General features: G+C 42.6%; 1 protein-coding gene across 13 annotated transcripts in view; it reads right to left on the minus strand.

Annotated features, from left to right (window-relative positions):
• The window catches only part of chl1b (cell adhesion molecule L1-like b), a 900,313-nt gene that overhangs the window by 372,854 nt on the left and 505,769 nt on the right, over positions 1-21,690 (minus strand). For all 13 annotated transcript variants that reach the window (XM_087994484.1, XM_087994483.1, XM_087994485.1 and 10 more), the window contains one exon: positions 6,397-6,562. In XM_087994484.1, the coding sequence (XP_087850610.1) occupies positions 6,397-6,562 (166 nt within the window). The remainder of the gene's footprint in view (positions 1-6,396; positions 6,563-21,690) is intronic.

The raw sequence follows: 21,690 nt of genomic DNA on the forward strand, positions 1-21,690 counted from the left end.
TCGACGTTTCGGGCAAAAGCCCTTCATCAGGAATAAAGGCAGTGAGCCTAGAGCGTGGAGAGATAAATTAGAGGAGGGTGGGGGTGGGGAGAAAATAGCATAGAGTACAATGGGTGAGTGGGGGAAGGAATGAAGGTGATAGGTCAGGGAGGAGAGGGTGGAGTGGATAGGTGGAAAAGGAGATAGGCAGGTAGGACAAGTGCGGTCAAGTCGTGCGGACAGTGCTGAGCTGGAAGTTTGGAACTAGGGTGAGGTGGGGGAAGGGGAAATGAGGAAACTGTTGAAGTCCACATTGATGCCCTGGGGTTGAAGTGTTCCGAGGCGGAAGATGAGGCGTTCTTCCTCCAGGCGTCTGGCGGTGAGAGAGCGGCGGTGAAGGAGGCACAGGACCTCTATGCCCTCGGTAGAGTGGGAGGGGGAGTTGAAATGTTGGGCCACGGGGCGGTGTGGTTGATTGGTGCGGGTTTCCCGGAGATGTTCCCTAAAGCGCTCTGCTAGGAGGCGCCCAGTCTCCCCAATGTAGAGGAGACCGCATCGGGAGCAACGGATACAATAAATGATATTAGTGGATGTGCAAGTAAAACTTTGATGGATGTGGAAGGCTCCTTTAGGACCTTGGATAGAGGTGAGGGAGGGGGTGTGGGCGCAGGTTTTACATTTCCTGCGGTGGCAGGGGAAAGCGCCAGGATGGGAGGGTGGGTTGTAGGGGGGCGTGGACCTGACCAGGTAGTCACGGAGGGAATGGTCTTTGCAGAAGGCGGAAAGGGGTGGGGAGGGAAATATATCCCTGGTGGTGGGTCCCCTCCGTCCACGCATCAATGGATTTAATACAGGCCGTGACGTTGAACAATTCTTCCACTGCCTCCGCCTCCGAGCTTATTTTCACAATCAGGACTTCCACCCACCTTCCGAAGACCCCTTCGCCCACCTCCAACACACTGCATCCACCTGGACACCCCACGCTGGCCTATTACCTGCCTTCGACCTCTTCATTTCCAACTGCCGCCAGGACATTAACCGCCTCAACCTGTCTACCTCCCTCCCCCACTCCAACCTCTCACCCTCACAACGCGCAGCCATCCAATCCCTCTGCTCCAATCCCAACCTCACCATCAAGCCAGCGGAGAAAGGGGGCGCAGTGGTAGTCTGGCGCACTGACCTCTACACCGCTGAAGCCAAACGTCAACTCGAGGACACCTCTTCCTACTGCCCACTCGACCATGACCCCACCCCCCATCACCAAACCATCATCTCCCAGACCATACAGAACCTCATCACCTCAGGAGATCTCCCACCCACAGCTTCCAACCTCATAGTCCGGGAACCCCGCACTGCCCGGTTCTACCTCCTTCCCAAGATCCACAAGCCTGACCACCCTGGCCGACCCATTGTCTCAGCATGCTCCTGCTCCACTGAACTCATCTCTACCTACCTCGACACTGTCCTATCCCCCCTTGTCCAGGAACTCCCCACATACGTTCGAGACACCACCCACGCCCTCCACTTCCTCCAAGACTTCCGTTTCCCCGGCCCCCAACGCCTCATCTTCACCATGGATATCGAATCCATCTACACCTCCATCCGCCATGACCAGGGCCTCCAAGCCCTCCGTTTTTTCCTCTCCAGACGTCCCCAACAGTACCCTTCCAACGACACTCTCATTCATTTGGCCGAACTGGTCCTCACCCTTAACAATTTCTCCTTTGAATCCTCCCACTTCCTCCAGACCAAAGGGGTAGCCATGGGCACACGTATGGGCCCCAGCTATGCCTGTCTCTTTGTTGGCTATGTAGAGCAGTTGATCTTCCGTAATTATACTGGCACCACTCCCCACCTCTTCCTCCGCTAGATTGATGACTGCATTGGCGCCACCTCGTGCTCCCGCGAGGAGGTTGAGCAATTCATCAACTTTACCAACACATTCCATCCTGACCTTAAATTTACCTGGACCATCTCTGACACCTCCCACCCTTCCTGGACCTCTCCATCTCCATTAATGACGACCGACTTGACACTGAGATTTTTTACAAACCCAGCGACTCCCACAGCTACCTGGATTACACCTCTTCCCACCTACCTCTTGCAAAAATGCCATCCCGTATTCCCAATTCCTCCGCCTCCGCCGGATCTGCTCCCCGGAGGACTAGTTCCACCACAGAACACACCAGATGGCCTCCTTCTTTAGAGACTGCAATTTCCCTTCCCACGTGGTTAAAGATGCCCTCCAACGCATCTCGTCTACATCCCGCACCTCCGCCCTCAGGCCCCATCTCTCCAACCGTAATAAGGACAGACTGCCCCTGGTGCTCACCTTCCACCCTACCAACCTTCGCATAAACCAAATCATCCGCCAACATTTCCGCCACCTCCAAACAGACCCCACCACCAGGGATATATTTCCCTTCCCACCCCGTCTCCGCCTTCCGCAAAGACCGTTCCCTCCGTAACTACCTGGTCAGATCCACGCCCCCCCTACAACCCACCCTCCCATCCTGGCACTTGCCCCTGCCACCGCAGGAACTGTAAAACCTGCACCCACACCTCCTCCCTCACCTCTATCCAAGGTCCTAAAGGAGCCTTCCACATCCATCAAAGTTTTACTTGCACATCCACTAATATCATTTATTGTATCCGTTGCTCCCGATGCGGTCTCCTCTACATTGGGGAGACTGGGCGCCTCCTAGCAGAGCGCTTTAGGGAACAATTCCGGGAAACCCGCACCAATCAACCACACCGTCCCGTGGCCCAACATTTCAACTCCCCCTCCCACTCTGCCGAGGACATGGAGGTCCTGGGCCTCCATCACCGCCGCTCCCTCACCACCAGACGCCTGGAGGAAGAACGCCTCATCTTCCACCTCGGAACACTTCAACCCCAGGGCATCAATGTGGACTTCAACAGTGTCCTCATTTCCCCTTCCCCCACCTCACCCTAGTTCTAAACTTCCAGCTCAGCACTGCCCCCAGGACTTGTCCGGACTTGTCCTACCTGCCTATCTCCTTTTCCACCTATCCACTCCACCCTCTCCTCCCTGACCTATCACCTTCATCCCCTCCCCCACTCACCCATTGTACTCAATGGTATTTTCTCCCCAACCCCACCCCCACCCTCCTCTAGCTTATCTCTCCACGTCCAGGCTCACTGCCTTTATTCCTGATGAAGGGCTTTTGCCCGAAACGTCGATTTCGAAGCTCCTTGGATGCTGCTTGATCAGAGATAGTTATCTCCGATTTGTTGAAGAGAGATCCTGTCTGACTAATTCAATTGGGTTTTTCTGATAAGGTGACTAAATATTATTGATGAGGTAGTGCAGTTGATGCAGTTTACACAGACTTCAATGAAGCTTTTGACAAGGTCCCACAAGGAAGGCTGTTCCAAAAGATAACAGTCCATGAGATCCAAGCAAGTTGGCAAACTGGAATCAAAATTAGCTTGTAAATGGGAGACAAAGAGTAATGATGGAGGCTTGTTTTTGTGACTGAAAATCTGTGAACATCAGTGTACCACAGGGATTTGTGCTGGGTCGTTTACTGTTTGTCATGATATTGATCAACTGGTAAATTGGGCTGAGCAATGGCAGATGGAATTTAATCCTACTAAGTGCAAGGTGATATGCACCATGAACTTGGGGAATATGAGAATAAGGGACCTTGGTGTACAAGTCCATAGGTCCTTGAAAATGTCACATAGGTATATAGGATGGTGAAGAAGGCATTTGGGATGTTTACCCTCATTAACCAGGGTATAGATTGTTGGAGCAAGGAAGTCTTGTTCCAAATTTGTAAAACATTGGTTAGACAACAGATGGAATGATGTGTACAGTTCTGAACTCTCAAAAGGATATGATTTCACTGGAGAATGGGCAACAGAGATTCACCACAATGATCCGCCGATGAAAAGTCTCAGTTATGAGGACAGGACTGGATAGGCTGGGTTTGTTTTCCCTGAAACAGAGGAAACTGGGGGTGGAGGGGAAGAATCTGGTTGAGGTGTGTAAAATTATGCAAGGTATAGACAGAGTAGATTGTTAGAATCTCTTCCCCATGACAGATGTGTTTAAGACAAAAAGGCATAAGTTAAAAGTGAGGAACAAGTGGTTTAGAGGAGAGTGGAGGAAGTAAATCTTTCACCGCAAGGTTGGAAGATATACTAAACACGGTGCCTGAGAGAGTGGTGGAGTCAAGTACTCTTGCAACATTCAAGAAGCAAGTGAATGAGTACTTGTAATACTACCAGGGCATTATCGGCAATGGATCAAAAGCAAGTAAATCGGATTAGTGTAATTTGGTATTTGTTGATCAGCATAGACATGGTTGTCCAAATGGCCTGTTTCTGCCCTGTTCAACTATGATTCTAATGTCCTTCCATCCAGCATAAGGTTAGAAGGGGAGGTCTTCACTGATGCTTGAAAAATGGTCAGCACCATTCGTGATTCCTCAGACACTAAAGTCGTCTATGTCTGCATACAGCAAGACCAGGACAATATCCGGACTCGAGCTAATAATGGCAAGTAACATTCACGTCATACCAGAGTCAGGCAAGAATAATTTCTTACAAGAAAGAACCATTTGTTCAGTTATGAGGAGGAATTATACAAACTAGGCCTTTTTTCTCCAGAAGTTTTACATTTAAGGGATGACTTAATTGAAGTCTTCAGGGTCTTTACAGAAAAAGACAGGGTAAAGATAAACTATTTCCACTGGCTGGGGATTTCAAAACTAGGGGGCATAGTCTGAGAATTAAGGCCAAACTGTTCATGAGAAAAATTATAAAGTGTGAACCAAGTGTGGTAGAGGTTTGAAAGTTTCTTCCACAAATAGCAGTTGATACTAGAACAGCTCTTAATTTTAAATCTGAGGTGGGTATACTTATGTTGAACAAACGTATTAAAGGATATGGGCCAAAGGCAGGTGTGTGAAATTAGGCCTCAGATCAACTGTAATCTCACTGAATGACAGACCACGCTCAAGGGGTTGAACAGCCATTCGCATTATTAACTGTTACTTGGTGACATTCAATAGCATTAACATCGCTGAATATCCATTTATGAACAGCCAGGAGTTATCATTGACCAAGAGCTGAACTTGAGCAGCCATATATATATACTATGGCAACAAGAACAGATCAGAGGCTGGAAGCTTGTGGAAAGGAACTCCCCTCTGGACTCCCCAAATTTTATCTACCATCAGTAAGGTAGAAGTCAGGAGTGTAATTGTTACTTTGCAGTTGACTAGATGAGTGAGCTTCAAAAGCACAAGAACCTCAATAATATCCACGAGAAAATAGCCTCTTGATTGGCACCCCACCTGCCACCTTAAACAATCACTTTCACCACCGACACACAGTGGCAGCAGTGTGTGCCAGCCACAGCTGCACTGTGCCATCTCACCAAGGCTGCTTTTGCAGCACCCATAACATGTGCAACCTGCAATACTTGAGATGATGAAGGTATTGGCATATCTGTGTCTCCAAGTCACACTTCATTCTGGTTTGAAACTATCTGAGCCATACTGTAACTGTTGCTGGGTCAAAACATTGAAAATCCTTCTGCACAACACTTGGGCGTCCCTGCAGCAGTTCAAGAAAGCAGCTCATCTCCACCTTCTTAAGGGAATTAGCAATGCCAGTTGAGCAGTTTACACTAATACCCAATTTTTTAAAAAAAACTCTCTAACCAATGAAAGCCCCCACAGATAATCACCTTATGACACAATTTACAAGAAAATGTAATTATGATGCAGTGGTGAAAAATGCATATTCCAGCATATGAATAAAACAAAGTCTTCTCTTGGTCTCCTTCTCTCCTGAGTTGCAGCATTGATTCCTGACATTTTGTCAAAATGTAAACCAGAACTGCAAAAAGAGTCACCACAAAGTTACAATCATGTCAACCCCTGCAGATCGCCATTGTTAGTCAGGCAAACAAGACAAATAAGGCATAAAATAATCTCTAAATAAGAACAAATGCACCTTCTTAAAAACAAATAAAGTCAAGATTGAAGTAGCAGTATGCCAAATTTTAAAACTAATTTTCAAGATTTAGTTCTTAAGATGCATAAACTTAGAGTTTGTTTTCAGTAAAGCATGCTCTTCAATTTTTTCACTAAAATTCAGAAACAGTCAATAATAAATTTCATACAGAAGAAAAAATATACATATTTGTGTAAGACATAAAAAAGAAACAAACATATGAAATGTTCTTAATACATGCTCTGACTATAGATCAAGAAGCAAAAATGGAATCAACTTGCTCAAGTCTGCAAGATGGTCAGCCTAAGAATGGGTGCCTACTATTTTGACAACTTTTATTTAATATGATGTTGGTGGTGATGGATTGGCGCGAGCAATAATGATAACTGAAGTGAAATGCTTCTTGTCCATTTTACAAACTATTACCTGTCATTCTCTGTTTGGTCACTGTAAATTTCATATCCATCCTGTTTCCACGATAACTCAAAGTCACTTTCGAAAGCAGGGTCATACTCAGCAAGACATTTGAACTGTGCCACTGCAGACTTCGGTATCATCAAATCCACAGGTGGAAGCACTATTTGTGTAGCAGCTGCAAGAGTGACAGAGGACCAAAGATGCTGTCAGCACAATTGCTTCAATGTTAATAAACAGATAAAAGAGATGAGAATAAGTTCAGATATTTAACTATTACAAACAACAGCATCTGAAATTTGGATTGTAATGCAGCAATAAGTAAAGCCATCAATCACTTTGTGAAATGTCTTCCTGAAGAAGCAACTCTCTAAGTCTGACTTAATTGTTCACCTCACAGTTCCTGATTCATTGAACTTTGACTTTTCAAAGTTAAGACACTCTGCACCGTATAAAATAGCATTATTTACAGAAACAAAACGAATTGCAATGAGAGAACCATGTCATAAAATAAAAAAGGAAGTAAAATATTGAAAATGCATTGTGGCTCAAACAGCACTGAGATGAAAATGCAATTGGCTGGATTTTCCAAGGAGCGGCGCTCTCACATAATTTCTACTCCACTGTCGCTTTTAATGAAAGAATAGAACTCGACATTTCTGAGAAAAGATTCCACTCAGGACTACCTCAGGAATGTGAAGGTGGTGACTACATTCTGACACGTCTTTTGCAGTGCAGTACTGTCAGAGGAAGGCCAACCATGCCCACTTTTCACTGCAGTCCACTACTGTGTTCTGAAATTTGAAGGCTTGATGGCCATATGAACAGTTGCTGTTAAAAGATCAGAGTGTAAACTCAGTGAGAGGTTAGATTGCTGGGAGGGTTGATTGCAAGGTGAGTCAGAGATAGGGTGTCAGGTAAGTGGAATGGCAACAGGATAGGATGCCAGATGAATAGGGGGTATCACGCCAAGTAACAACAGAGCATCAGATCCAGCAGTAGTGGGTAGGGTTTTGGGTATCAGGTTGGGACAGAGTGGGAGAAGGATGTGTGGGAAGTTGAGAGTCAAATTGTGCAAAGGTGGCAAGTGGAGGGTGTGGAGCATGGTGGCTGTGTCAGGTCCTGTGGGAGAGGTGGCTAGAAGGAGAACGAGAGCGATGTCAGGTTCCAGGGAAATGTCGGCATGCAAGAAGCCTGTGGAGATGTATTGAGTGTTCGGGAACCGAGTATGGTATCTGTTAAATGGATCCTCATGTATTTAATCATACAAGTTTTCCTGAGTAACTATTTTGTTACTATTAAGTTCACTGGAATCCTCCAAAGTCTCCAAACTAAACAAAGAATTTCAGAGATTTGTGAGGAAGTATGAATGAATTGCCTGGCAAAACTTTCAAGTTCTTGGGCAATTCATTTGGAATTGTTATAATGGAGATTTCATGGATTCTCCATATACAATTCCCACATACACAACCATATCAACTTTGGCCACCGGAAAACCACAGCCAGTGTGCTTTCTAATGCAGAAGGTAAACCTGCAGAAATATCTGCTGCCTCCACAGATAAGCAACTGTTCTGAAATTGTTTCGAAGGTAGGGGATCAAGTCATCCAGTTAGCCAAAGTACAAAAATGAAATTAACATATGCCACAGTTCGCGAACATTATTTTTTTTTGTGATTTTTGGTTCAGAGTCAAAAAGTGTGGTGCTGGAAAAGCACAGCCTGTCAGACAGTATCCAAGGAGCAGGAGAGTCAAGGGTAAGCTCTTCATGATTTTTGGTTGCCAATTTCAGCTTGATCGAAGTGTTGTGTTTCATAAAACAGAATAATGTTCTATTCTGGGCAGATATATAATAAATGTACAATAAGTTTGATTGGTACATTATAGCACTCTGATTCATTATTTATTTTGAATATTTTTAAGAGATTGAAGATTAACCATAATGTAAGATTTAACATTGAAGAATAAGATGTGATTCACTGCATGTAAATTTATCAGCTGTCAAAATGCACTAGATATCTATTGGTTTGGTACAGTTGATTGGCCAACAGCCTGTTGTTGATGAAATGGCATAACACATTCCATTGAAAGGCTTAAATCAGATTTTAATAACCCACAATATTCTAATGTTTGGTTTTTTTATTATTAAGTAATATCACTATCATCTAGTGCATAAGGTTAAAAATTAACTTAGCAGACGAAAAGAACAACATTGAAAGTTTCAGCCTTTAAATGTGAATTCCATCAGAACTTTCAAATACAACCTCTTGTTTAACTTCAATTACTTGAGCCGTTTTTTTTGGACTAAAACTCTAAAGCACAAAGTCTAATACCAGCTACATGTTTGAGTTTATCAATAGCTTTGATACTATTTACTGCAATATGCCAGTGAACACTTAGAAGCATAAGCCCATTTGGAACCTACACCACGGTGGTCAATTATGCATCAAGCAACACCCTACTGGTTCAGGAGCCCATCTCTGGCGTGGCAGTCTCTGCTGCAGAATTTGACAGTGGATCGAGATAGTAGTCTATTTGTTGGCCACCTTGATCCTTTTCTTGACCAGCTTAGCTGCTCATTTCTGCTCACTACTTCCAAAGCCCTTCCCAATATTAAGCACCAGTGGTCACGTTCATCAGTGACTATCTCCCATTTGTCAGTGTCATTATCCACCACCTTCATAGTTTGCTTACAGATGTCTTAACATAGGGGCTTTGATACTCAGGTCTTCATGGTAAGTTGGATGTTTAGCAAATTTTTGGGGAGATGGCCATCATCCACCCAGTGCATGCTTAGCAATGAGTGTATATTGATGAATTTAGTGCACTCCATAATCTCTGAGCTGGTGACCATGTCCTGTCAAGAGATGCCAAGGATACATGTGAGAGTGTAAAGGTGAAAACTGTTTAATCTTTTCTCCCATTTAACCTATCTTTCTTAGATATCACTACTCCAGCGGTGTACACTGAGGACACTGGCTTGGAAAAATTAGTTTGTTGTTTTCAGTCGAGTTGTTGTTTTTTCCACACTCTCTTGTATTCAAAATGAACTAAATAGTTGCAGATTTAGTGATGCTGACTTCAGCATCAAGTGACAAATTACTGGTGATTGGGAAGTTAGATATGTGAAGGTATCAACAACATCCAGTGACACATTTTCAATGCTGATAGATGACAGTATGACAACATCCTGGACCAGGAAATTTGTCTTCCTGATGCTGGTGGGCAAACTAAATGCAGCAAAATGCAGTTTGAAAGACTGTCCATTTTGCGACTGCATGTGTTCCTCAGCATAAAATGTTAGTGTGGCAACTTTCCGAAGAAGACCTGGAACACCTTTGTCTCGATTGCTTGGTCAAGCGAGGCTGTGAATTTTCATCAAGTTTGGTGAATATGTCATCACCATCTGTGTAGTGACAGTAGTAACGAGAAGAATATAATAGAGCTCTAGAACACAACCCTGTTCGATCCAACTAAGGGTCTCAATGTCTACTGATGTCACCTCACCACAGCTGTACTTACCAATGTTGCTACTTAAAGAGATCAAAATGAGGTCTTCAGGGAAATAAAAACACTGCAGATGCTAGAGATACAAAATAACCATTGAAAATGCTGGAGAAACTCAGCAGGTCTGGCCGCATCAATGGAGAGAGAAACGAAGTTCTTCAGTTCTCAGAAGAAGAGTCATTTGTTTCAAAACAAAAGATGATGCCAGGCCTGCTATCCTCTTGAACCTTTCAAGGGAGCAGATAGTTTTCTCCAGCAGCTTCACAAAAGTACCTTGGCTCACAATGGTGGTTGAATCTTAGCTGCCCTCTTAGCTGCTCGGTTTAAGGACGAGAAACCTGCAATGTATGATCCCCTTGCCAGCAATACCCACATCCCATGAAAAAAAATGAAGAACTCGTTCAATCCCCTAGTACAAAGTTCAGTTCAGCAAATGTTTACTGTTCAGTTTTCTGAACAACTGCCTCATCCTGAAAGAAAAAGTGATTTTCTATTAAATGGTTTGGGCACCACAGCTTAAGAAGGATATATTGACCTTGGGGAGTGTGATGTAGATTTGCCAAAATGACACCTAGATTCCAAAGATTAAACTGTGAGAGAGATTGCACAAAGCCAGGCTCTAGTCCATGAAATTGAAGATGATAAAGGATGATTTGATCAAGGTTTTCAAGCTAGTAAGGCCCTACGCAGACTTCTGTCAATCCCATCAGGCGCAGTCAGTGCCACAGCTCAGTGTGTGTGCTGCCAATGCTAAGCTTCATTCGTATCACTGAACAATGTCAAATGGGTTCCTCAAATATCCACACACCTGCTACCTGAAGCAGTGCTAAACAAGATTTCTGTCGCATTTCTATTCCTGCTTATTCAGTAGTTGATGACTACAGCGCATTGTTTACAAAACAAAGCTAAACTTTTCAGATATGAAAACAGAAAACATTTCTGGACAGAGAGCATGGTAGAGATTTTGAACTTTCTTCTCCAAATGGCAATCTTGCTTCATAATTATAAATTTTAAATCAGAGATCAAATAAGTGTTAGCTACATAAAGGAATAAATACATTGAAACATTTCCCAATACAGGCAGCATATGTGCAAAGGAAAATATAAGGGATATGGAATACATGGAATGTCAAAGTACATAAGCATTAGATCACAGAGCAGCTTTAATTTCGTTAGGTGCATGGAAAGACTCAAATGGCTAACTGGCCAGCTCATGTTACAATGTTCCTATCTGAGGTATTTTATTTTGAGTTTTTTGATTTAAAAAAAAAGAGAAATGTCTGTGGGTTTCTGATCATCCCTCCTGCCTGCACAACTGCTCTTACATTTAACTTAAACACACTAGGAGCTAGTGCCAAAGAATGAAGCAATGTGGAAATGGATTCACTCCCTTTAATCATAGTATATTATGCAGATTACAATGGTGAGTGAGACAGCCTCTTTGTTTTAGCTACTAAAACATTTGGTGCCTTATACTTCTGCTGAAACATTTTCTTTCCCTTATGCAAGTACTGAAGAAACTGTCTTGTTAAAAATGCATCTCTGGTGTCATCCATTATGAATGGAGGTTGGTTTCAGAGCTGCTACATCTTGGACTTTGACCTGGATTGCTGCCAATCACATAGCTAGAAACTAGGACAGAGAGCTCAGATCAGTAACTTTCATGCACAACCACATGCTTTTAAAGTTGACCTTCCTTGGGAAAAGGTAACACTTTCAAAACAATGGTGGCTATCTTCTATTTTCCCCGAGTATGCAAGTTTCACCAGTTTTCTATATTTTAGCAGAGAAAGGCAGTCTCAAAATATTCAACCTGTGCAGAAATTAAAATCAAATAAAGTTGCACTGACCTAAACTGATAACTAAACACGTAATTCATGGTAAGAACACATTCAAAATACAGATGCATACAAACACACTAGGTGGGGAGTTTGATTAAGAAAGTCATCACAGCTTCAGTGTTATCATACTAGAGTGATGTATCAGCAAATTTGGGAAAAGTGGTGAAGGATGAAAATGTTTAAGAAGAAAGAAGTGGCTGATAATCAAGAATTAACACTGATAAACAGACAAAGGACATCACAAAATTAACACAAACCTACGCACATCACTGTATCACTCGTTCCATAGACAAGTTCCAGACCAAATTACTTGAGTGCTATTTCTGGTATCCACTCCACACAGAAAAGGGAAAATCAAAAACAAAAATTCATGGGATCCAATGGATAAACAAAGACAATTCTGAGTTAGGAAGGAGGTGACCATTAGGAGCATGGACAATAGAGGATTACGAGGTAAAATAAGAGGAGATGAGGAAGCAAGTCAATAAAACAACAAAGAACACAAAGAGAAAGAACTAAGTTATTAAAAAAACATAAAACAAAATATTAAATTATTAAATTACAGGCATATTATTAAAACAAAAGGGAGTTGTGTAGGGAATGGGGCCATTCTGGGATAGGCAGGATAACACTAAAGGTAATGGTGGATAAGTATTATGTAATTATTTTGCTTTGTAATTACTAGTAGCATACAACAGGAACATGACCTTGAATGAGATGAGTGACTTGTTAAGTGAATTGACCATAAAAAAGGGATGCATTGAATAAACTGAACAAACTCAAAGAGGATAAAACCCCTGGTTTTTATGTAGTGAATCCGCAGATTTATAAATGATTTAGCAGAGAGATAGCAAAGGCATTATGATTCATACTTAACAAATCATTAGAGAGTGGGTGATGCCAAAGGACAAGAAAGCTCGATAATATAATTTCTGTATTTCAGGAGTGCAGAATACATCTAGGAAATTATAGACAAGTTAACAACATCAATGGTAATAATTCTTATGAAAGGAAAGAACAGAAGATCATCCAGAAATGGGAAATGTCATAATGTATCATCAATATTAATGGGAAAAGGGAAAATCTTGCTTCACAAAATGTGGTGATGGTGGTGGTGTGCATGTTTGGGTATGGAGGGGAGAAGACAGAGAGTGGAATCACTACTGAGGAGGACTGTAAGGGGGAATATAATCAGGGAGATCACATTACTTGGAAGGTGCAAATGTACATAAGGGAGAGGAACAACTACTAAAGGTGGTGTCACACATTAGCAAAGTCATAAAAAAGAAGTGAACCAAATATTCTATTTTAATTCGAGAGGGATATGATTAAGAATTGGCTTTGCTACACTCCACTTACTTCTGGTTATATTGTATATAAAGGCGCTGGAGAGGCTGCAGATAAGATTCTCAAGGATAGCACAAGAAATACTTGGCATATATAACCCCCGAAGAAGGATTGACAATTTGGGATCCTTTTCTCTTGAAAAATGACTGAATAGAGGTGTTCAAAGTTATTAAAGCTTTTGAGAAAAATGGATCCAATGGATAGTACCTCTCATGGGGAAAAGCATAACTAAAGGCCATCTGTGTATGATAGTCAATACCCAGGAATCCAAAAGTGAACTCAGAAAAATATTTCTTCACCTTCAAAATTTGAAATGCACTGTTTCAGGCAACAGTTGAAGCAAACTGTACAGATCCAATCAAGGGGAAAACTATGCCATAACATGTAGGAGAACCAAATAGATGGTTACGACATCAAGTTTTGACAATAAAAGAGGCTGAGGTACAGCAGAAACACTGCCATGGACTGGTTGGACTGAAATATTTACTTCTCTGCTGCATATCCTATCTAAAGGCAAACCTTTCATTTCCAACATGGTACTTTTAAAAACTGCCCCTCGCATTTATATTTGTATAAACAGTTCCATCATCACCTCACTGACCTTGAAAATTGCAAGAAGAGAAAACAAGGCAAAATTTCTTAACTTTCCTCGGACCTGAAATTTGTTCATCACTCATATTTCTATCATCTTGAGAGAGACTTGGAGCATTCCTAGGATTAGGTAAACTGAAGAACTATAGACAATAGACAATAGGTGCAGGAGTAGGCCATTCAGCCCTTCGAGCCTGCACCGCCATTCAACATGATCATGGCTGATCATTCCTAATCAGTATCCTCTTCCTGCCTTATCTCCATAACCCTTGATTCCACTATCTTTGAGAGCTCTATCCAACTCTTTCTTAAATGAATCCAGAGACTGGGCCTCCACTGCCCTCTGGGGCAGAGCATTCCACACAGCCACCACTCTCTGGGTGAAGAGGTTTCTCCTCATCTCTGTCCTAAATGGTCTACCTCATATTTTTAAGCTGTGTCCTCTGGTTCGACACTCACCTATCAGCGGAAACATGTTTCCTGCTGCCAGAGTGTCCAATCCTTTCATAATCTTATACGTCTCAATCAGATCCCCTCTCAGTCTTCTAAACTCAAGGGTATACAAGTCCAGTCGCTTCAGTCTTTCAGTGTAAGGTAATCCCGCCATTTCAGGAATTGACCTAGTGAACCTACGTTGCACTCCCTCAATAGCCAGAATGTCTTTCCTCAAATTTGGAGACCAGAACTGCACACAGTACTCCAGGTGTGGTCTCACCAGGACCCAGTACAGCAGAAGCACCTCTTTGCTTCTATACTCAATTCCTCTTGTTATGAAGGCCAGCATGCTATTAGCCTTCTTCACTACCTGCAGTACCTGCATGCTGGCCTTCATTGACTGGTGTACAAGAACACCCAGATCTCTCTGTACTGTCCCTTTATCTAAATTGATTCCATTGAGGTAGTAATCTGCCTAACTGTTCTTGCCACCAAAGTGGATAACCATACATTTATCCACATTAAACTGCATCTGCCATGCATCTGCCCACTCACCTAACTTGTCCAGGTCACCCTGTAATCTCCTAACATCCTCATCACATTTCACCCTGCCACCCAGCTTTGTATCATCAGCAAATTTGCTAATGTTATTGCTGATACCATCTTCTACATCATTAATATATATTGTAAAAAGCTGCGGTCCCAGCACTGATCCCTGCGGTACCCCACTGGTCACTGCCTGCCATTCCGAAATGGAGCCGTTTATCACTACCCTTTGTTTCCTATCAGCCAATAAATTTTCAATCCAATTGAGTACTTTGCCCCCAATACCATGCGCCCTAATTTTACTCACTAATCTCCTGTGTGGGACTTTATCAAAAGCTTTCTGAAAGTCCAGGTACACTACATCCACTGGATCTCCCTCAACCATCTTCAGAGTTACATCCTCAAAAAATTCAAGAAGATTAGTCAAGCATGATTTCCCCTTCATAAATCCATGCTGACTCTGTCCTATCCTGTTACTACTATCCAGATGTGCCGTAATTTCATCCTTTATAATAGACTCCAGCATCTTTCCCACCACTGAGGTCAGACTAACTGGTCTATAATTTCCTGCTTTCTCTCTCCCACCTTTCTTAAAAAGTGGTATAACATTAGCCACCCTCCAATCCTCAGGAACCGACCCCGAATCTATCGAACTCTGGAAAATAATCACCAACGCATCCATGATTTCCCGAGCCACCTCCTTCAGTACCCTGGGATGCAGACCATCAGGCCCCGGAGACTTATCAACCTTCAGACCTAACAGTCTCTCCAACACCAAATCCTGGTAAATATAAATTCCCTTAAGTTCAGGTCCTTCAGCCACTGTTACCTAGGGAGATTGCTTGTGTCTTCCCCAGTGAACACAGATCTGAAGTACCCATTTAATTCCTCTGCCATTTCTTTGTTCCCTGTAATATATTACCCTGTTTCTGTCTTCAAGGGCCCAATTTTAGTCCTAACCATTTTTTTGCCTTGCACATACCTAAAAAAGTTTTTACTATCCTCCTTTATATTATTGGCCAATTTACCTTCGTACCTCATTTTTCCTCTGCGTATTTCCTTCTTAGTAATCCTCTGTTGCTCTTTAAAAGCTTCCCAGTCCTCAGTTTTCCCACTTATCTTTGCTATGTTATAATTTTTTTCTTTTAACTTTATATGTTTCTTAATTTCCCTTGTCAGCCATGGCCGCCCATGCCTCCTCCTGGGATCTTTCTTCTTTTTAGGAATGAACTGATCCTCCAACTTCTGCATTATACACAGAAATATCCGCCATTGTTCCTCCACGGTCATCCCTGCTAAGGTATTGCACCATTGAACTTTGGCCAGCTCCTCCCTCATCGCTCCATAGTTCCCTTTATTCAACAGAAGTACTGTCACTTCCAACTGTACCCTCTCCCTCTCAAATTGCAGATTGAAGCTTAACGTATTATGGTCACTACTTCCCAATGGCTCCTTTACTTCGAGGTCTCTGACCAATTCTGGTTCGTTACACAATACCAGATCCAGAATTGCCTTCTCCCTGGTCGGCTCCAGCACCAGCTGCTCTAAGAATCCATCTCTGAGGCACTCCACAAAGTCTCTTTCTTGAGGTCCAATACCATCCTGATTCTCCCAGTCTACCTGCATGTTAAAATCCCCCATAACAACTGTAGTAACATCTTTACGACAGGCCAATTTCAGCTCCTGATTCAACTTACATCCGTCTACTGTTTGGGGGCCTGTAGATGACTCCCAAGAAAGTCTTTTTACCCTTAGTATTTCGCAGCTCTATCCACACTGACTCTATATCTCCTGACTCTAGGTCCCCCCGCGCAAGGGACTGAATATCCTCCCTTACCAACAAGGCCACCCCACCCCCTCTGCCCGTCAGTCTGTCCTTACGATAGCACGTGTAGCCTTGAATATTCATTTCCCAGACCCTGTCCACTTGAAGCCACGTCTCAGTTATCCCCACAATATCGTATCTGCCAATTTCCAAAAGAGCCTCAAGCTCATCCATCTTATGTCTAATGCTTCATGCATTCATGTATAGTATTTTTAATTTGTTACTGCTCTCACCCTTCCCCTCAACCCCTATTTCACTCAACCTTACAGCATGATCCCTTTCCGAGTTTTCTGCCTTGTTGATACAGTTGTCTTTCTTGACTTCTCTTGTTCTAACTTTCCTTTCAATTTCCTTCTTAAACATCCAGTTTGTCCCCTCCCCCCCGCTACTTAGTTTAAATGTAGCGGTGTTGCAGTAGAAAACCTGCCTGCCAGAATGCTGGTCCCTAACCTATTAAGGTGCAAACCGTCTCTCTTGTAGAATTTATGCTTACCACAAAATATACCCCAGTGATCCAAGAACTTAAATCCTTGCTTCCTGCACCAGTTCCCCAACCACACGTTCAAGTCCATTATCTCCCTGTTCCTGGCCTCTCCAGCCCGAGGAACTGGAAGAAAACCGGAGATAACCACCTTGGACGTCCTGCTTTTCAGCCTTCTTCCTAGTTCTCCGAAGTCCCGCTGTAGTATGTTCCTCTTCTTCCCGACATCATTTGTGCCGACATGTACCACCACCTCTAGCTCTTCACTCTCGTCCTTGAGGATTTCCTGCACTCTGTTCGCGATGTCTTTCACCCTGGCACCATGAAGGCAACACACCATCCTTAAATCCCGTCTGCTGCCACAAAAACCCCGGTCAGTTCCTCTCACAATGGAGTCCCCTATTACCACGGCTCTGTGCGATGTCCGACTCTTCCGCTCTGCCTCCGCGGCAACTTTTGATTGACAGATCATTCATACTATCTCAGATTGTCTTAAAAAACAATAAGAATGCAACCTTTTTATTTAATCATGACTAATACAAGCCCCGTATCTTATTTGCCTTTATAATACCAGTCAACAACTGCAGTGAGCTGACATACTTATACACCTGATTTGGCTGATGTGGAATGACTCCAGTAAAAAAAAATAAACACCTGTATTTCAAAGACTAATAGAGTCAAAATGAGATGTTTGGAGATGTGGAGCAAATACAATGTAATTATGTGACGTTGCACATCTCCAAAATATACCAGTGATTCACTTAAAATCCACATTCCTTCTTCCAGTTCCTTCCTTCTATATTAATTTTCTTAACACTTAGCCACGTGAGACTGAAATTATGAAATCCTCTCCCTTATGCTTTGAGAATGATCATACCTTCTTCTATTGATTTATATTTATGAAAAACTACTGCATTGTAAAATATAAGTCATAGAGGGGGATAATCTGGATGATTCCAAAACTTAAACCTATTTACCATGACAAAAAGACGCCACTTTAAAATGATAACACGCAGAAATCCATCTTGCTGGATTATTGCCAGTTTCTCTGACAATTTATCATAGATTCATCAGTTCATAAAGAGAAGCTTTCTGATCAATAGTAGACAGTATCGCGTGAATAAGGTTTATGGGCTGTTCCCTGAGCCATCAGACTGGATTTTCATTCAAGTGTCATAAAATGCGTATCCAGAGAATTTCATGTCTCAACCCTGGACCATGTCGAATTAGATCCCCAACATAATTTCTGAGCGCTAAGACACTTAATGCTTAGAGTCACAGAGTGATACAGCACCCTTCAGTCCAACTAGTCCATGCTGACCAAGATTCCCAAACTAAACTAGTACCACTTGGCTGTGTTTGGCCCTTATTCCTCTAAACTTTTCCTATTGAAGTATCCGCCCAAATGTCTTAAATGGTGTAACTGTATCTGCATCCATCACTTCGTCTGGCAGTTCATTCCATTTATGAACCACCCTTAATGTGGAAAAAGCTCCCCCTCATGTCCCTTTTAAAACTTTCTCCTCTCACTTTAAAAATATGTCCCCTTGTTTTGAATGCTGCCACCCTTGGGAAAAGACCTTTGCTATTCACCTTATCTATGCCCCTCGATTTTATAAACTACTATAAATACCATGCAATTAAAGATAATGGGTATGCAGCCAAAGCTATGTGGCTAACACATTGGCCTTCCAACCACAATATATCTTCAGCCCTGGCTCAAAGGTAGAAGACAGAGGGTGGTGATGGAGGGTTGTTTTTCAGACTGGAGGCCTGTGACCAATAGTGTGCCACAAAGATCGGTGCTGAGTCCTCTACTTTTTGTCATTTACATAAATGATTTGGATGCGAGCATAAGAGGTATGGTTAGTAAGTTTGCAGATGACACCAAAATTGGAGGTGTCGTGGATAGCGAAGAGGGTTACCTCAGATTACAACAGGATCTTGACCAGATGGGTAGATGGAGTTTAATTCAGATAAATGAGAGGTGCTGCATTTTGGGAAAGCAAATCTTAGCAGGATTTATACACTTAATGGTAAGGTCCTACAGAGTGTTGCTGAACAAAAAGACCTTGGAGTGCAGGTTCATAGCTCCTTTAAAGTGGAGTCACAGGTCGATAGGATAGTGAAGAAGGTGTTTGGTATGCTTTTGTTTATTGGTTAAAGTATTGAGTACAGGAGTTGGGAGGTCATGTTGTGGCTGTACAGGACATTGGTTAGGCCACTGTTGGAATTTTGCTTGCAGTTCTGGTATCCTTCTTATCAGAAAGATGTTGTGAAACTTGAAAGGGTTCAAAAGAGATTTACAAGGATGTTGCCAGGGTTGGATGATTTGAGCTATAGGGAGAGACTGTACAGGCGAGGGCTGTTTTCCCTGGAGCGTCGGAGGCTGAGGGGTGGCCTAATAAAGATTTACAAAATTATGAGGTGCATGGATAGGGTAAATAGACAAAGTCTTTTCCCTGGAGTCGGGGAGTCCAGAACTAGAGGGCATAGGTTTACGGTGAGAGGGGAAAGATATAAAAGATACCTACGAGGCAACCTTTTCACACAGAGGTTGATACGTGTATGGAATGAGCTGCCAGAGGAAGTGGTGGAGGCTGGTACAATTGCAACATTCAAGAGGCATTTGTATCAGTATATGAATAGAAAGGGTTTGGAGAGATATGGGCCAGGTGCTGGCAGATGGGATTAGATTGGGTTGGGATATCTGGTCGGCATGGACGGGTTGGACCGAAAGGTTGGTTTCCATGCTGTACATCTCTATGACTCTATGAACCCTGTGCCCTATTCCATTAAAAATTCCTCAGCTATTGAAACAGACGGTACCCACATGCAGCAAGCAGACCTGGGATACTTGCAGAATTAGGCCGATAAATGGAAAGCAATATTTGTGTCACACAAGTCTCAAGCAAAGACCATTAAATTGAAACATCTCTAACCATGTCACTGTGACATTCTCTGCTGTTACTTCCAATTGATACCAATGCTATCATCACCTTGGGCACCAACACTGACTATAGTTGTTAATGATGAATCACATAAATACTCCAATTACAAGAGGCCAACATGCACAGATTGACAGCACTAGGTCTGGGGATAGTGGAGTAAAACACGGCTGTGATGTAGCCACACTTCCTTATTTTCATTTCTGTGATTCTAACATTGATCTTTCCCACAAAGGATGGAACCCTGGTTTCCAGCATCTGCAGTCATTGTTTTTACCTAAAGGATGGAACTCGTTCACTTGCTTTCAAAGTCAGACAGTCAGCTCTCGACTATGTCCAGGTCGAAAGCAAAGATTAAAAATACAACACATCCTGATCTGAGAACTCTTCCAAGCTTTGCATGTGTTGATGTTGTCTGAGGGAAGATACACCTGGATTATCTCTCCCATGTCTGTTCTTTGTCCTCCCTGGCCAAAAGTTCAAGAAAAATGTGGTTATCGGACAAGGTGTCACATCTCCATCTTCGATCATTATAAACAAACACCCCAGTGCACATGGATAGCCAATTTTGCAATTATGGGCATACGGTGACTGACAATCTGCTGCTTGATGCAGAACTCAAAGGAATCAGAGACAATCTTTGGCTGGCTCATTAAGCACGCCTGCAGAAACATTAAGCTAACTCTTGTTGGTCCAAAGTCTGTTATCTCATTACCTTGTTGTAATGATTAACTGGCATAAAGAAAGGAAGCTCAACAATGTTTATCTTCACTGTTTGCTGTGCATTCCCTACTCATTCCCGGGGAGGACAAAATCACAAATGCAACGGTCTTCACAAAAGCAAATCTCCCCAGTGTGTTGGCACTTATACATGACAGGCTATTTTGTTGGCTGAGGCATTTTTTCAGGCTGAAAGATGGGATAAACTCGGGGTTGTGTTTTATTCTGTAAGCTGATATTATACTATAATGGTGGGGTGAAGATAAATTGGCTGAGGAAATGACAAAGTCAACAACAGTCTTCAGGCTTAGAACGCACAGTAACATTTTATAATACATAAATGCTAAATCTGGCTGTTCATGACAATCATAGGATACATGAGGCTCTTAGTTATTTGTAATGACATTGGTAAGGACGAACATACCTTCTTTGTATGTTTATGTCCATTCTTAAAATGCTCCAAAGTTATTGTCCAACATAATGTTGTTTCTTGTTCTCAAGTATTCCAACTTTGTCTATGCTGTGCTATTTAAACTCAGTCATGTGTAGCTCCATAATAACATTGCAAGGTTTCTCCAGGGTCTTGAAAGGCTTGCATCACAGATTTTGTGTATGGAACAGTAACTGTCGACAGAAGGCAAGTAGGATCTGAAAAGCTCAGCTTCAGGGATCCTTGAAGGACAACATGATCACCCTGGACATGAACTATTGCACATGAGGGACAAAGGGAAAAGGCAGCATCACCCAATAGCTGGCATGGACCACTATGACAATGAGTGGCTGCAGTAGCTTGACAAGAGGAGCCAACACCGAAAACAACAACCCACAGCAAAAACAGAAAACCAATTCATATGCGGCTTGTGAAACCTGCCTCTCACAGATTGATTTCTTCAGCTATCACCGAAAGTGCATGAGATGAATCCATAGTATCTCTAATAGATCTAATTTACTGAACGTCAATCATCATAAGTAGATAGAAGACTGCTGGTAACATCTATAACATCTAAAACCAAGGGCAAACAAACACAATTTCTCGTATAATTTATTGTGTGCAAATTTCAGCTCTT

Source organism: Chiloscyllium plagiosum, unplaced genomic scaffold (genome assembly GCF_037043375.1).
Source record: "Chiloscyllium plagiosum isolate Xiang-an unplaced genomic scaffold, Cpla_swu_hap1 HiC_scaffold_14, whole genome shotgun sequence".
Classification (NCBI taxonomy): domain Eukaryota; kingdom Metazoa; phylum Chordata; class Chondrichthyes; order Orectolobiformes; family Hemiscylliidae; genus Chiloscyllium; species Chiloscyllium plagiosum.